This window comes from Pongo pygmaeus, chromosome 2 (assembly GCF_028885625.2).
Source record: "Pongo pygmaeus isolate AG05252 chromosome 2, NHGRI_mPonPyg2-v2.0_pri, whole genome shotgun sequence".
NCBI lineage: Eukaryota > Metazoa > Chordata > Mammalia > Primates > Hominidae > Pongo > Pongo pygmaeus.
The window spans coordinates 164,093,353-164,109,039 of record NC_085930.1 but is presented as its reverse complement, the minus strand read 5'-3'; the positions used below and the strand labels follow the sequence as shown (position 1 = coordinate 164,109,039).

The following is a 15,687-nucleotide window of genomic DNA, read 5'->3' as shown; positions in this document are numbered from 1 at the left end:
GAGTTTTCAGGCCATATCATAGGAGAAAACCAGTCAGAGCTGGGGGGACCCCGTGAGTTGAGGATAAGGAGCTGAGAGTTCAGGAACACCAAGAACAGGTTACTAAAGAGGAGAAAGCTACACAAAAAGAGAACCTCAGAGATTACAGATGGTCATCCTCAAGCATTCAGCTTAGTCTTGACATCCACACCAAAAACCCATCTGTACAACACCATCATCAAAGACCAAAAGTAGTTAAAACCACAAAGATGGGGAAAAAACAGGGCAGAAAAACTGGAAACTCTAAAAAGCAGAGCGCCTCTCCTCCTCCAAAGGAACGCAGTTCCTCACCAGCAATGGAACAAAGCTGGATGGAGAATGACTTTGAAGAGCTGAGAGAAGAAGGCTTCAGACGATCAAACTACTCCGAGCTACAGGAGGAAATTCAAACCAAAGGCAAAGAAGTTGAAAACTTTGAAAAAAATTTAGAAGAATGTATAACTAGAATAACCATTACAGAGAAGTGCTTAAAGGAGCTGATGGAGCTGAAAGCCAAGGCTCGAGAACTACGTGAAGAATGCAGAAGCCTCAGGAGCCGATGCGACCAACTGGAAGAAAGGGTATCAGTGATGGAAGATGAAATGAGTGAAATGAAGCGAGAAGGGAAGTTTAGAGAAAAAAGAATAAAAAGAAACGAACAAAGCCTCCAAGAAATATGGGACTATGTGAAAAGACCAAATCTGCGTCTGATTGGTGTACCTGAAAGTGACAGGGAGAATGGAACCAAGTTGGAAAACACTCTGCAGGATATTATCCAGGAGAACTTCCCCAATCTAGCAAGGCAGGCCAACATTCAGATTCAGGAAATACAGAGAACACCACAAAGATACTCCTCGAGAAGAGCAACTCCAAGACACATAATTGTCAGATTCACCAAAGTTGAAATGAAGGAAAAAATGTTAAGGGCAGCCAGAGAGAAAGGTCGGGTTACCCACAAAGGGAAGGCCATCAGATTAACAGCGGATCTCTCGGCAGAAACTCTACAAGCCAGAAGAGAGTGGGGGCCAATATTCAACATTCTTAAAGAAAAGAATTTTCAACCCAGAATTTCATATCCTGCCAAACTAAGCTTCATAAGTGAAGGAGAAATAAAATACTTTACAGACAAGCAAATGCTGAGAGATTTTTTCACCACCAGGCCTGCCCTAAAAGAGCTCCTGAAGGAAGCACTAAACATGGAAAGGAACAACCGGTACCAGCCACTGCAAAATCATGCCAAAATGTAAAGACCATCGAGACTAGGAAGAAACTGCATCAACTAATGAGCAAAATAACAAGCTAACATCACAATGACAGGATCAAATTCACACATAACAATATTAACTTTAAATGTAAATGGACTAAATGCTCCAATTAAAAGACACAGACTGGCAAATTGGATAAAGACTCAAGACCCATCAGTGTGCTGTATTCAGGAAACCCATCTTACGTGCAGAAACACACATAGGCTCAAAATAAAAGGATGGAGGAAGATCTACCAAGCAAAGGGAAAACAAAAAAAGGCAGGGGTTGCAATCCTAGTCTCTGATAAAACAGACTTTAAACCAACAAAGATCAAAAGAGACAAAGAAGGCCATTACATAATGGTAAAGGGATCAATTCAACAAGAAGAGTTAACTGTCCTAAATATATATGCACCCAATACAGGAGGACCTAGATTCATAAAGCAAGTCCTGAGTGACCTACAAAGAGACTTAGACTCCCACACAATAATAATGGGAGACTTTAACACCCCACTGTCAACATTAGACAGACCAATGAGACAGAAAGTTAACAAGGATACCCAGGAATTGAACTCAGCTCTGCACCAAGCGGACCTAATAGACATCTACAGAACTCTCCACCTCAAATCAACAGAATATACATTTTTTTCAGCACCACACCACACCTATTCCAAAATTGACCACATAGTTGGAAGTAAAGCTCTCCTCAGTAAACGTAAAAGAACAGAAATTATAACAAACTGTCTCTCAGACCACAGTACAATCAAACTAGAACTCAGGATGAAGAAACTCACTCAAAATCACTCAACTACATGGAAACTGAATAACCTGCTCCTGAATGACTACTGGGTACATAACGAAATGAAGGCAGAAATAAAGATGTTCTTTGAAACCAACGAGAACCAAGACACAATGTACCAGAATCTCTGGGACACATTCAAAGCAGTGGGTAGAGGGAAATTTCTAGCACTAAATGCCCACAAGAGAAAGGAGGAAAGATCCAAAATTGACACCCTAACATCACAATTCAAAGAACTAGAAAAGCAAGAGCAAACACATTCAAAAGCTAGCAGAAGGCAAGAAATAACTAAAATCAGAACAGAACTGAAGGAAATAGAGACCAAAAAAACCCTTCAAAAAATTAATGAACCAGGAGCTGGTTTTTTGAAAGGATCAACAAAATTGATAGACTGATAGCAAGACTAATAAAGAAAAAAAGAGAGAAGAATCAAATAGATGCAATAAAAAATGATAAAGGGGATATCACCACCGATCCCACAGAAATACAAACTACCATCAGAAAATACTACAAACACCTCTACGCAAATAAACTAGAAAATCTAGAAGAAATGGATAAATTCCTTGACACATACACTCTCCCAAGACTAAACCAGGAAGAAGTGGAATCTCTGAATAGACCAATAACAGGCTCTGAAATTGTGGCAATAATCAATAGCTTACCAACCAAAAAGAGTCCAGGACCAGATGGAGTCACAGCCGAATTCTACCAGAGATACAAGGAGGAACTGGTACCATTCCTTCTGAAACTATACCAATCAATAGAAAAAGAGGGAATCCTCCCTAACTTACTTTATGAGGCCAGCATCATCCTGATACCAAAGCCGGGCAGAGACACAACCAAAAAAGAGAATTTTAGACCAATATCCTTGATGAACATTGATGCAAAAATCCTCAATAAAATACTGGCAAACCGAATCCAGCAGCACATCAAAAAGCTTATCCACCATGATCAAGTGGGCTTCATCCCTGGGATGCAAGACTGGTTCAATATATGCAAATCAATAAATGTAATCCAGCATATAAACAGAACCAAAGACAAAAACCACATGATTATCTCAATAGATGCAGAAAAGGCCTTTGACAAAACTCAACAACCCTTCATGCTAAAAACTCTCAATAAATTAGGTATTGATGGGACATATCTCAAAATAATAAGAGCTACCTATGACAAACCCACAGCCAATATCATACTGAATGGGCAAAAACTGGAAGCATTCCCTTTGAAAACTGGCACAAGACAGGGATGCCCTCTCTCACCACTCCTATTCAACATGGTGTTGGAAGTTCTGGCCATGGCAATTAGGCAGGAGAAGGAAATAAAGGGTACTCAATTAGGAAAAGAGAAAATCAAATTGTCCCTGTTTGCAGATGACATGATTGTATATCTAGAAAACCCCATTGTCTCAGCCCAAAATCTCCTTAAGCTGATAAGCAACTTCAGCTTATCAATGTACAAAATCAATGTACAAAAATCACAAACATTCTTATACACCAATAACAGACAAACAGAGAGCCAAATCATGAGTGAACTCCCATTCACAATTGCTTCAAAGAGAATAAAATACTTGGGAATCCAACTTACAAGAGACATGAAGGACCTCTTCAAGGAGAACTATAAACCACTGCTCAATGAAATAAAAGAGGATACAAACAAATGGAAGAACATTCCATGCTCATGGGTAGGAAGAATCAATATTGTGAAAATGGCCATACTGCCCAAGGTAATTTACAGATTCAATGCCATCCCCATCAAGCTACCAATGACTTTCTTCACAGAATTGGAAAAAACTACTTTAAAGTTCATATGGAACCAAAAAAGAGCCCTCATTGCCAAGACAATCCTAAGCCAAAAGAACAAAGCTGGAGGCATCAGGCTACCTGACTTCAAACTATACTACAAGGCTACAGTAACCAAAACAGCATAGTACTGGTACCAAAACAGAGATATAGATCAATGGAACAGAACAGATCCCTCAGAAATAACACCGCATATCTACAACTATCTGATCTTTGACAAACCTGAGAAAAATAAGCAATGGGGAAAGGGTTCCCTATTTAATAAATGGTGCTGGGAAAACTGGCTAGCCATATGTAGAAAGCTGAAACTGGATCCCTTCCTTACACCTTATACAAAAATTAATTCAAGATGGATTAAAGACTTAAACATTAGACCTAAAACCATAAAAACCCTAGAAGAAAACCTAGGCATTACCATTCAGGACATAGGCATGGGCAAGGACTTCATGTCTAAAACACCAAAAGCAATGGCAACACAAGCCAAAATTGACAAATGGGATCTAATTAAACTCAAGAGCTTCTGCACAGCAAAAGAAACTACCATCAGAGTGAACAGGCAACCTAAAAAATGGGAGAAAATTTTCGCAACCTATTCATCTGACAAAGGGCTAATACCCAGAATCTACAATGAACTCAAACAAATTTACAAGAAAAAAACAAACAACCCCATCAAAAAGTGGGCAAAGGATATGAACAGACACTTCTCAAAAGAAGACATTTATGCAGCCAAAAGACAGATGAAAAAATGCTCATCATCACTGGCCATCAGAGAAACGCAAATCAAAACCACAATGAGATACCATCTCACACCAGTTAGAATGGCAATCATTAAAACGTCAGGAAACAACAGGTGCTGGAGAGGATGTGGAGAAATAGGAACACTTTTACACTGTTGGTGGGACTGTAAACTAGTTCAACCCTTGTGGAAGTCAGTGTGGCAATTCCTCAGGGATCTAGAACTAGAAATGCCATTTGACCCAGCCATCGTATTACTGGGTATATACCCAAAGGACTATAAATCATGCTGCTATAAAGACACATGCACATGTATGTTTATTGCGGCACTATTCACAATAGCAAAGACTTGGAACCAACCCAAATGTCCAACAATGATAGACTGGATTAAGAAAATATGGCACATATACACCATGGAATACTATGCAGCCATAAAAAATGATGAGTTCTTGTCCTTTGTAGGGACATGGATGAAACTGGAAATCATCATTCTCAGTAAACTATCGCAAGGACAAAAAACCAAACACTGCATGTTCTCACTCATAGATGGGAATTGAACAATGAGAACACATGGACACAGGAAGGGGAACATCACACTCTGGGGACTGTTGTGGGGTGGGGGGAGGGGGGAGGGATAGCATTAGGAGATATACCTAATGCTAAATCGCGAGTTAATAGGTGCAGCACACCAGCATGGCACATGTATACATATGTAACTAACCTGCGCATTGTGCACATGTACCCTAAAACTTAAAGTATAATAATAATAATAAGAAAAAAAAGAAAATGTGGAGACACCCTGGAATACTATGCAGCCATAAAAAGGAATAGGATCATGTTAACTGCAGAAACATGGATGGAGCGGGAAGCCATTATCTTTAGCAAACTAACACGGGAACAGAAAACCAAATATTACATGTTCTCGCTTATAAATGGGAGCTAAATGATGAGAACACATGGACACATAAAGGGAAACAGCAGACACTGAGCCTGTCATAGGGTGGAGGGTGGGAGGAGGGAGAGGATCAGGAAAAATAACTAATGGGTACTGGGCTTAATACCTGGATGATGAAATAACCTGTAATACAAACCTTCATGACACAAGTTTACCTATATAACAAATCCACAATTGTACCTCTGTACTTAAAGTTAAATCAAAAAACACATATTTCTTCCTTAGAAGGAAAGACTAACAAATGTTTACGTTTATAATCTATGTGTATTTGAGAGAATCTAAACCTCTATGTATGTTTATAATCTATATGTGTGTGTTCATGTATATAATCTATGTGGCATCTTGTGGTTTCCTATTTATAAATGACAAGAAATCAACAACAACAACAAAAAAAAGATGTGTGTGAGCAAAATACCCAATGCTAGGAAAACAATATCCCAAAAGGATTAGAGATAACAATTTATGGTACTTACACAGGACAAGAATGGAAACCCCCAAGATTCACAGAGTAGATTCTTATCTCAGCAGTTGAGAATAATGTCCCTAGGCTGAACACTGTCCCCATCCCAACCAATAAAGTTACAAAAGCAAGACCCAAAAGGATCAAACCATTTTCAAGGAATTTAACTGTATCCTAAAATAAAGCTCAAGAATATTTATAAGAACAAAAGAACACCCAGCACCCAAAGAGGTAAAATGTGGCCAGCCACAGTGGCTCATGCCTGTATTCCCAGCACTTTAGGAGGCCAAGGCAGGTGGATCGCTTGATGTCAGGAGTCTGAGACCAGCCTGGCCAACATGGTGAAATCCCATCTCTACTATGAATACAAAAATTAGCCAGGCATGGTGGCACATGCCTGTAATCCCAATTACTTGGGAGGCTGAGGCAGGAGAATCGCTTGAACCCAGGAGGTAGAGGTTGCAGTGAGCCGAGATCGTGCCACTGCATTCCAGCCTGGGTGACAGAATGAGACTCCATCTCAAAAAAAAAAAAAAAAAAAAAAGAGGTGAAATGCACAATGTCTGGCATCGGGTAAAAAAATTACTAAACATTCAAAGCAGCAGCAATCTACCATGCCCCTGGAACTGGTTGGTCTCATTCTTTTGGAAACCTTGTAGCTGACTTAATCTCCCAAGCTTCACATGCTGATCATCTTCGGTCACTGCCAAATTGCAGGCCCCATCAGTCACCTCTTCCTCCACTTCTCTGGTGCTTCCTCTTCCCTGACCCAACCATTGATGTTCTCCTCCTCCACTCTAATACAAACATTTCTATAATGAACAAATGACTCTACATCCTCATTCACTCCACTGATCATTCCATCCATCCTTGTCTTAGAGAAGCCTAGTTCTAGCCTAGGAACAACTTGTTCCTTGTGACCTCTCAAGTAGACGCTGCTCGTTCTCCTACATATGGGCTACTTCATAGTTGAGAAAAACACTCAAAATCATCCTCATTCCTCTTTGTTGCTTCCTAGACCATCATTCCTCCACCCTTTTATGAAATTCCCTGCTTTTTCTTATGCACATGGCATCCACCAGTCTATCTTTTAACCCTTGCTCAGATCCTCAAGTAATGACCTTTCATAAAGCATTCCTTGCTTTATCTCCAGCTCTTTGAATAGTGCCAAACCTATTAAGCCTCAGTGAATATGTACTGAATGCAAGAATGAATGGAAGGCTAAATGGGATTCTAAGGGACGCTCCACTGTTAATAGTCCTCTGTGTATAATAGTGTGGTTGACTACAAGGCCATGTGCTGGAACCATATCACTTCAGTCCCTTACTGTATCATATATGAACTATGGTTTAATATGCCTGTGGTTTACATTGATTTTTGTTCCCAAATGCTACTTCACCTGCTACAAAACTGAAGGTCCTGTTTCTTATATTGGTCAATGACCCTGAAATAATCCTTCTTATGGGATATTTCTTCTAATAAAAATTATTCCAGAGATTATTTCTTAGAAAAATGTTGTCTCCTTTGTGAACCTGCTCTCTCCTCATTTTCAGCTGATAGAATATTCCATGTTTTCTCTTCTTCTTGGCTCTTTGCAAACTTAAGTGTTCAGCTCCGTCACATCAATGTATTGACCCTTATGGTTAGCATATTCACAACTCTTTCTCCTCATATTTTTTTCCATTTTCTATTCATCATTTACTGCTTATATTATATGAGTTTCTTTTTTTGCAAAAGGTTTTAAATGAATTATTAAATATGAGAAACACTCTAAATCACTAAAATGGAAAGAAAATCTTTTTACTTACTCTGTATGCTTGACCAAGACCTCCATTATCAGCAATGTTTTCTCCCAGTGTATTAATTCCATTGAGCTGTTAAAAAAGACACTTTATTAGGATTGTTAAAAAAAAAACACCAATAATACACTTAAGATTGAACATGTCTAAAACTTTTCAAGAGAATGCTAATGACATACGTGCTGTCCACCTGCCAGGTCCCAGGAAAAGTTTCCATACTGATACACCATGCACTGGGATTGCTCCTTAAAGTTACTTGCAGACTGTTGAGTCCACCAGTCAACGAGGTCTCCATCTTTGTTAAAGTTTCTGCCTATAATGTATTTATTTAAGTAAAATGGGAATTCATTGCAACAAGAATTATAAGATATCTTTAATTCAAAGTGCAAGGACTGAAATACTGCTGTGTGATAGAACATTAAATTAGGCAGATGATGAGAGAAACTGTCATCCCTCCTCATCACGGAGTTGGCAAAGCCTGGACTGCCAGAGCTTTCTTTGCTAAAGCGTCTCAGCATTGACCCAGACATTTCTCCCATTTGGCTCTTGATATCTCAGAAGAGGCCGCCAGACAAAATATTCTTGAAGTTATGCCTTGTTCTGTTGAATGGTTTTTACCTGAACCAAGTCTGTTTAGTTTGATATTTTGAGATTTTTAAAATGGTCAGCTTTTTATTCTGGCATTTTTATATTCCTGGACCCTTCATAGGACACTGTGGGCTCATAGTTTCCCTCTACTTCAAGCACACAGAAAGTCTTTAAAAAAAAAAAAAGTCTTTTTCTCCTATAGCTTCTCTGCCAACCATAAACTACATCGATCTTTCTCCCTTATGAGCTCCAATTGCATTTATGTGTATCATGTGTTTTGACACAATATTACCATCTTTTTCATATTTGTCTATGATGTAGTGATTAAGAAAACGGCTATGTAGCCAACCTACTTGAACTCACCTCCTGGTTCTACCAGTTCCTATCTTTGTATCTTTGGGCAAAACTTTCATGTGTTTTTATTTTTTTCCACTTGGAAAACAGAAACAGTATTAGAACCTACCTGTAAAGACTGTTGCGTAGTTTGAGTTAATACACACTTAGTAAGTCTTTTTAAGAATTCTAACATTTCTGTCTCTTTTTCTTTCTCTGGCTCTCTAAAATGGGGATTAAGTATTTTCTCTCTATTGTTCTCTTTCTGCTTTCTTTCCATTTGTGAACGAAATTTGTCACAGATTTAACTATCACCTCTTTACATATTTCATGTCTTTATTCCTCTCAGGAATTCATCTTTGATTGAAACTCTAAATTGATTTTGCCATTTAGGGTGGCATTTAATTGCCTAACTGTTTGCAAGGACTTGAACTAGGTAGTAGGTACAAGACGAAAAAAAAAAAGGTCTCTTAAGCAGCTTAAGGGTCTTATGAGCACTTGGAGAGGCAATATTTTCTGATTTTACATCTGATTTTAAGACATAGACATGCAGCCTGTCCTTTAAGAGTATGACAAGATACGTCATATACAATCAGGAAACTAAGACCAAGTATTATCACTGCTGCTGACAAACGCCATAGTATTTTCCCAATGGGAATATTTACTTCATTCTGCCAGAGCGTAAAGCACACATTGCTTACCTCACTATGAGAATTTTTTGATCTCTTTAAGCAACAATTTAAAGGGAAAATTGAAAGTGTGGTGAAAATTAGAGAAATGATACATGTTTGAATAAATGTAGCTTTGTAGTAATAAATTATAATAACTCTTGATCAAATTTATGAGCATATACCTCAGCCAAAGGAAAATGTCAACTGCACTTTACCATTGTCATCGAAGCCATGGGTGATTTCGTGTCCTATGACCATGCCGATGCCCCCATAGTTCAATGAGTTGGACTGCTGGGCACTAAAGAAGGGGGGCTGCAGAATGCCGGCTGGGAAGACTACAAGGAGAGAAGATAGTTAGAGATTATTTGTGGCATAAGTTTTTAAAAATTTTTATTTTCTTAGCGACAGTCCTCCCTCCTCAGCCTCCTGAGTAGCTGGGACTACAGGCGCATGCCACCATGGCATTATTCAGTGACGGCAGGCTTGGGGTTGGCTTTGTGCTTCCTAAGCTGCTGTTCACTATGTCAGTTTCGCTTAGTTATATACAAAAACCTTCTGTAATAGAAACCAATGCAGGCATTTTATTATGGATGACAACAGAGTTCACCCTGGAGTGGTGCTATAATCTATGATTTATCATCACGATTCACTTTACAATCTAAGACTGTTTTGTGCTGTAAGGAGTTTGGAACAAAGGGAAGTTATGACCTTCATTCAGAAGGTCCTTTCCGCCTTATAAATATTTGGAAGAAATAATTACTCAATAACACCAATATTATTTTTAATGTTATTGCAGAAATTGTATCCATCTACAATAATATCTTAAATAAATACTGCCACTCAATTGAAGGTATACCTCAATCACATAACCTTACCTTATTTTCATCAAGGCACTTATGACTAACTCATATTCTATTTACTTCTTTATGATCACCGTCCTTCCTTTTCCTGTCTGCCCTAATCCTACCCCAGCTCCTCAAATATTAGCCCTTTGAGAGCAGAGATTTGTGTGTCTGTACATACATTTGTTTATTTTTTGATTTCATACATTTTTCTAGTTCATTATCTAAATGTCTAAAATTGAACAATGCCTAAAACTAGAATAGTACCTGGAACATAATCAGGGCTCAGGAAATGTGCTGAATCAATGAATAATCAATGACAAATAAATGAATGATCACCCTAACTTACTAATGTGTCCTACAGAGTTTAGTGAATAAATAAATGAATTGTAGTTTTCAGTATGTCTACTCTGACATCTGCGTTAACTTGCTAACTTTCTCCATTCAGATGTCTCACAAACGTGTTATATTTAATGCATCAAACATCAAATTCATTTTCCCCTCTAGGCCCTCACTCTTTGTATTATTTCTGCTAATGGCACTTGAAGGGTCTCTATCAGCAAAAGTAAATGTTTCTACTTATCTTAGATGCCTCCTTTCTTTTACAGTCTTTTACAAGTCTGCTTAGGCAGAGGCTGGGTGAGGTAGCTTTCAGGAGCATCTTATCTTCTCCTGTCAGTATTACTGTTCACACATACTCTCATTCCTTGTCTCAGGAATGACTTAATTTCCTAATCAGTCTCCCACTTTCTCTCTCACCCAACTACAATCTATTCTAAATCTAATCTACTCTCTGAATCTATCCTGTAGCCAGATTAAAGACAACTCTGGGCATCATCATTCTCCTGCTAAAAATCTTTGGAAGGCTTACCATTGCTCTCTAGCTAAACACATCTTTCTGGCCTATGGCTCCAGGGTCCTCTCCCACCTCTCCATCTCCATCATACCCTCCCCTTCCCTGCCCCATTCCAGTATCCTCTTATAATGTATACTCTCATGAAATATATTTCACTATTTATGAAATATACTAATAATGTGTCTTAAATACTAATAAAAGATGGAGAGTATCTTCCCTTGGAATATATTTCCCCTGTTTAATGAAATTTTGGGTCATGTTATTTAGAGGTAACTAATCTTTGACCTTAGAAAGAAATTAAAATTAAATTAATTAAATGTTCATAGTTCAGTAATTCTATCTTTAATGGCTTAAAACTCTAGCATCCACTGAATAACTGAAACATTACTTTCTGTAATTAAAAAAAAACCTTCAGTATCAACACCTATTAAGTGCAAAGCCCTGGGTCATTGCTATGCAGGACATTAAGGATATAAAACAAGGGCCCTGACCTTAAGAAATTTAAGATCTAGTTAACACAGAGTAGCACATGTTATTTCTTTGTCTTTCAGGTGGGCTGAACACAATATAACCTCGTAAGGGCTTCAGGGATAAATATTAGATATTTACAGAGAAGACTTCAAAAAGCATCTGAGCAATTTAATTGCTCTCCAGACCTCTACAAAAATTTGGAAAGTTGCCATAACATTCAAATGACACAACAACAAAAAAGTACTTTTGTCCTTAGAGAATTTTTATGAAAGTTATACCTCACGTGTAGCAGCCTGAGCTAAATGGAGCCATGAACTTATTTTTAGCTTAAAGTATAAAAATTATGTGCAGTACCTTATTAACTTAAAGTGAATACTATCTCCCACACTATGTACTTTGATTAAAATCCACCCATTATATAAAATGCTGTTATGAAATGTGCTATCAAGACTAAATATTAACTATAAAGATCCTACTGCTTTAATCATACCCTGATATGCCATTCTTCAGGCAAGTGATAAGACTTTTATGGTTCTTATTAAATATTAGTCTTCAAGTTCAACTTTGCTAATTATGACCTCCCCTTTTACTTTGTCAGCTAAATCTCTGTAAGGAGGATTTTCCCCACTAGGCTTATTGCTGTTACCTAGTAGGCGTCACATCTGTTGTGTATAACCAACTGCTTAGTTGTGCATTTTTTATGTTCACGATTGTCAACAAGTTAGTTAATTAAATAAGTCATTGGGCCATGAAACAAAAGACTGTGTCTCCTCTTCCCCCTTTTTTTGCCTCCCCAGCACAACTTCTGTGGTTTATTTTTTGAAGGCTGCTAGCAATTCAATTTTAGAATATTTCATATGAAGCCTAAGGCAGCAAGGCAGCAATTAAGTAATTTTTTTGGTGGAAAATAATTAAATTTTTTTTTTTTTTTTTTTTTTTTTTTTTTTTTTTTGAGACAGGGTCTTACTCTGTCACACAGGCTGAAGTGCAGTGGTGTGACCTTGGCTTACAGCAACCTCCACTTTTCAGGCTCAAGAAATCCTCCCACCTCAGCCTCTCAAGTAGCTGAGACCACAGGCATGCACCACCATGCCCAGTTAATTTTTTGTAGTTTTTGGTAGAGATGGGGTTTTACAATGTTGCCCAGGCTGGTATCAACTCCTGAGCTCAAGTAATCAGCCCACCTCAGCTTTCCAAACTACTGGGATTAAAGGCATGAGCCACCATGCATAGTCTAAACATTCTTTTTATATTAAATGGAGTAACAATATGTTTGGAAACAGTCTTAATTTTCAAGTCTGAAAATAAAACTCCTAAGAATAAATAAGGCAATTTAGAAAATTTAACTATCTCAAGGTATTTATATTCGACATAGACTGAACACACTAAAGAACTTATACATTCGAGAAATTTAAAAAATTGATTTAAAAGATCCTTTCTGCAATTTTAATGAAACAGTAGAATACACTAAATTATTTCCTTGACTGAGATTTTAAGGTTTAATTAGATGACGGAACAGCACCTAGAACTTACAGAGAACCATATGACAAAACATTGAAGCGCAGCTTTCCTAATGTCATGGCACGGAGGCCTTCTAGAGCTCCATGAAGTAAACATGCAAGGAAGAGGAACAGTGGATTAAGCACTTTTAGTTTGCCTTCTTTCTTGGAAATTGACTTTTTTGTTGATATGAAGAGTAGGAATGCATACAAATTGGAATGTAGCCTACATGTGTGAGTTCTAACAAAATGGTGAAAACTGAATTAAGGAGTAGAAATTATTGATATGAGTAAGTCTCTATATAACAAAACAAGTTCTTTTTTTAACATAACAACATAAAATGACCAATCCCGTGAGAAAGTGTATGCAGTCTAATTTGGAGTATTTGTATGTCTATGTGTGTGTGTGGAGGGAAGGGCTCACTTACATGGCACATGCTACTCTATACCAACCCTAATTTTATAATGGACATTATCTCAAATCCATTAAGACAGTGTTGCAGAAGACATGTATATAGGTAGGTATGTGGGTATTTATATACATACACACATTTCTCTTTCTTTCTTTTTTTTTTTTGAGACAGAGTTTTACTTTGTCACCCAGGCTGGAGTAGAGTGGCATGATCTCAGCTCATTGCAACCTCTGCCTCCTGGGTTCAAGCGATTCTCATGCCTCAGCCTTCCGAGTAGCTGGGATTACAGGCACCCACCACCACACTGGGCTAATTTTTGTATTTTTAGTAGAGATGGGGTTTCACCATGTTGGCCAGGCTGGTCTCGAACTCTTGACCTCAGGTGATCCACCCACCTTAGCCTCCCAAAGTGCTGAGATTACAGACATGAGCCACCGCACCCAGCCCACATAAACATTCCTATCAAGAAAAAAGATGGAGATTTGACTCTTCAACTATTTTTAGTTAAGACAATCCCCACTTTGAAGATTTAAATTGTGAAAGGAAAAAAGTGTACATTTCAAGGATTTCCCTTCTTCTGTTGTTCAAGAAGCAGACAAGCATATGAAAAGAGGTTAACAAGTTTTCTTATTTTATATTTCCATTGGATCCTTATTTTAAGGATCTTGGAAAAGGTCTTTTTTACATATTCAGAATTGTTATTATAGCTAATTCTCGATTTACCAGAGGATTATTGTCTATTTTGTGAAATAGACCACTATTGGGTCACTTTTACCTTCTTTTTCCTTTTTCTGTGTGCTTCTTTGGTTTCAGGACATTATACTCAAAATGAAAATATTTTCAGCTCTTCTCTGATCAGGGAATCCTTGAAGTGGGCCAATTTTGAGCCACCTCCAGGGACTTGGGGTAATTCAGAATCAAACAAGGTCCTGTCTTGGCATAAATGCCTGAGCCTACTCTAGAGAAGGGCTGAAGGACTGAACATACCAGAGTGGTCCTACTGAGGATGCACCAGCATCAGGTCCGATAGGATCCAGGGTCCTCCCTGGGCTGGACTGAAATGAAGCTGCATCCCTTATTCTGCTCTAATGCAGCACTAAGGGGTCTAAGTTGCCTTCCTTTGACTTGGGATTCCCTTGAAAGTTAATTATTACGTTTGTCTCAGTACCAAATGAACTAGACACTGACAGAACTACTGAATATTAAAAAGAGGGCTTCAAAATGAAGACTCTCTAGAGATAAAGGCATTTTAAAACAAGATCTGAATGGTTTCAAATAATATATTATAAAGGACTGACTGCAAAGGTTCTGAGGAGTTGATTATTAAGCATGTTCTGGTACGGGTTTGGGTAATCATTTCCCTAGCCAGAAAACATTAGCTTAGACTTCGAGCTAAGTAATTTTAAGCCAAGTAAACATATCTTACTTATTATTTATATGTTATACAAAACAATCTTTTCTGGTTACCTTATATAATTCAGTTTCAGGTCATGTACCAAGGTAAATTCCAGATGGATTCAGGTTTTACTCCAAAAATAGAAATCATAAAAATACTAGAAGAAAATGTAGATAACTTCTTAACCTAACTCTTTTTAGACTTGAAAACAACGGGGAAAGGTATAATCAAACTTTAACATAAAAATATACAATTTATTTTAAGGTAAGTTTTTTTTAGCCAATGATAAATATCTTGTAAGATTTTTTATAATTTCTAATCTAATTGGTAATAGAATTCAATAAAAATGAGGCTTACAACAGACTGAGATATAAGAAGAATGGTTTAGAATAATGCTGAGATTATCTTCTCTCTTAATTCTAGACCACGTTTAGAAATGAAGGGCAGGACTGAGTGCAGCTGGAGTACTAAGTGCACCTGCAGAAGCTTGTTCTACTATTTGTTTAGAATATTTCTGGCAGTACTGAATCAGTTGAGTATCTTTCTAATGCTAAAAACCCCTTGAAAAAAAATGAGCCAATGTATGTGATAAGTGATATATGTGAACCAATGTATGTTCAAAGATGTCCAGGCCTTCCCAAGAAGGGGAAAATATTTTTGTCATATTATGTCATTCAGTTATTCATCATATATGATAATTTATTCATGTGTTAATGTATGTATATGTCTGTAATAATACTATAAGTGAACTTATGAAATTTTTTTCTTTTTTGATCAATTGTGGCTAGGTGAATACAATTTCATATGAT

General features: G+C 37.6%; 1 protein-coding gene across 8 annotated transcripts in view; it reads right to left on the bottom strand.

Annotated features, from left to right (window-relative positions):
• The window catches only part of MME (membrane metalloendopeptidase), a 106,235-nt gene that overhangs the window by 10,698 nt on the left and 79,850 nt on the right, over positions 1 to 15,687 (bottom strand). For all 8 annotated transcript variants that reach the window (XM_054480049.2, XM_054480050.2, XM_063661310.1 and 5 more), the window contains 3 exons: positions 9,617 to 9,736; positions 7,989 to 8,122; positions 7,819 to 7,884 (listed from right to left, as the gene is read on the bottom strand). In XM_054480049.2, the coding sequence (XP_054336024.1) occupies positions 7,819 to 7,884; positions 7,989 to 8,122; positions 9,617 to 9,736 (320 nt within the window). The remainder of the gene's footprint in view (positions 1 to 7,818; positions 7,885 to 7,988; positions 8,123 to 9,616; positions 9,737 to 15,687) is intronic.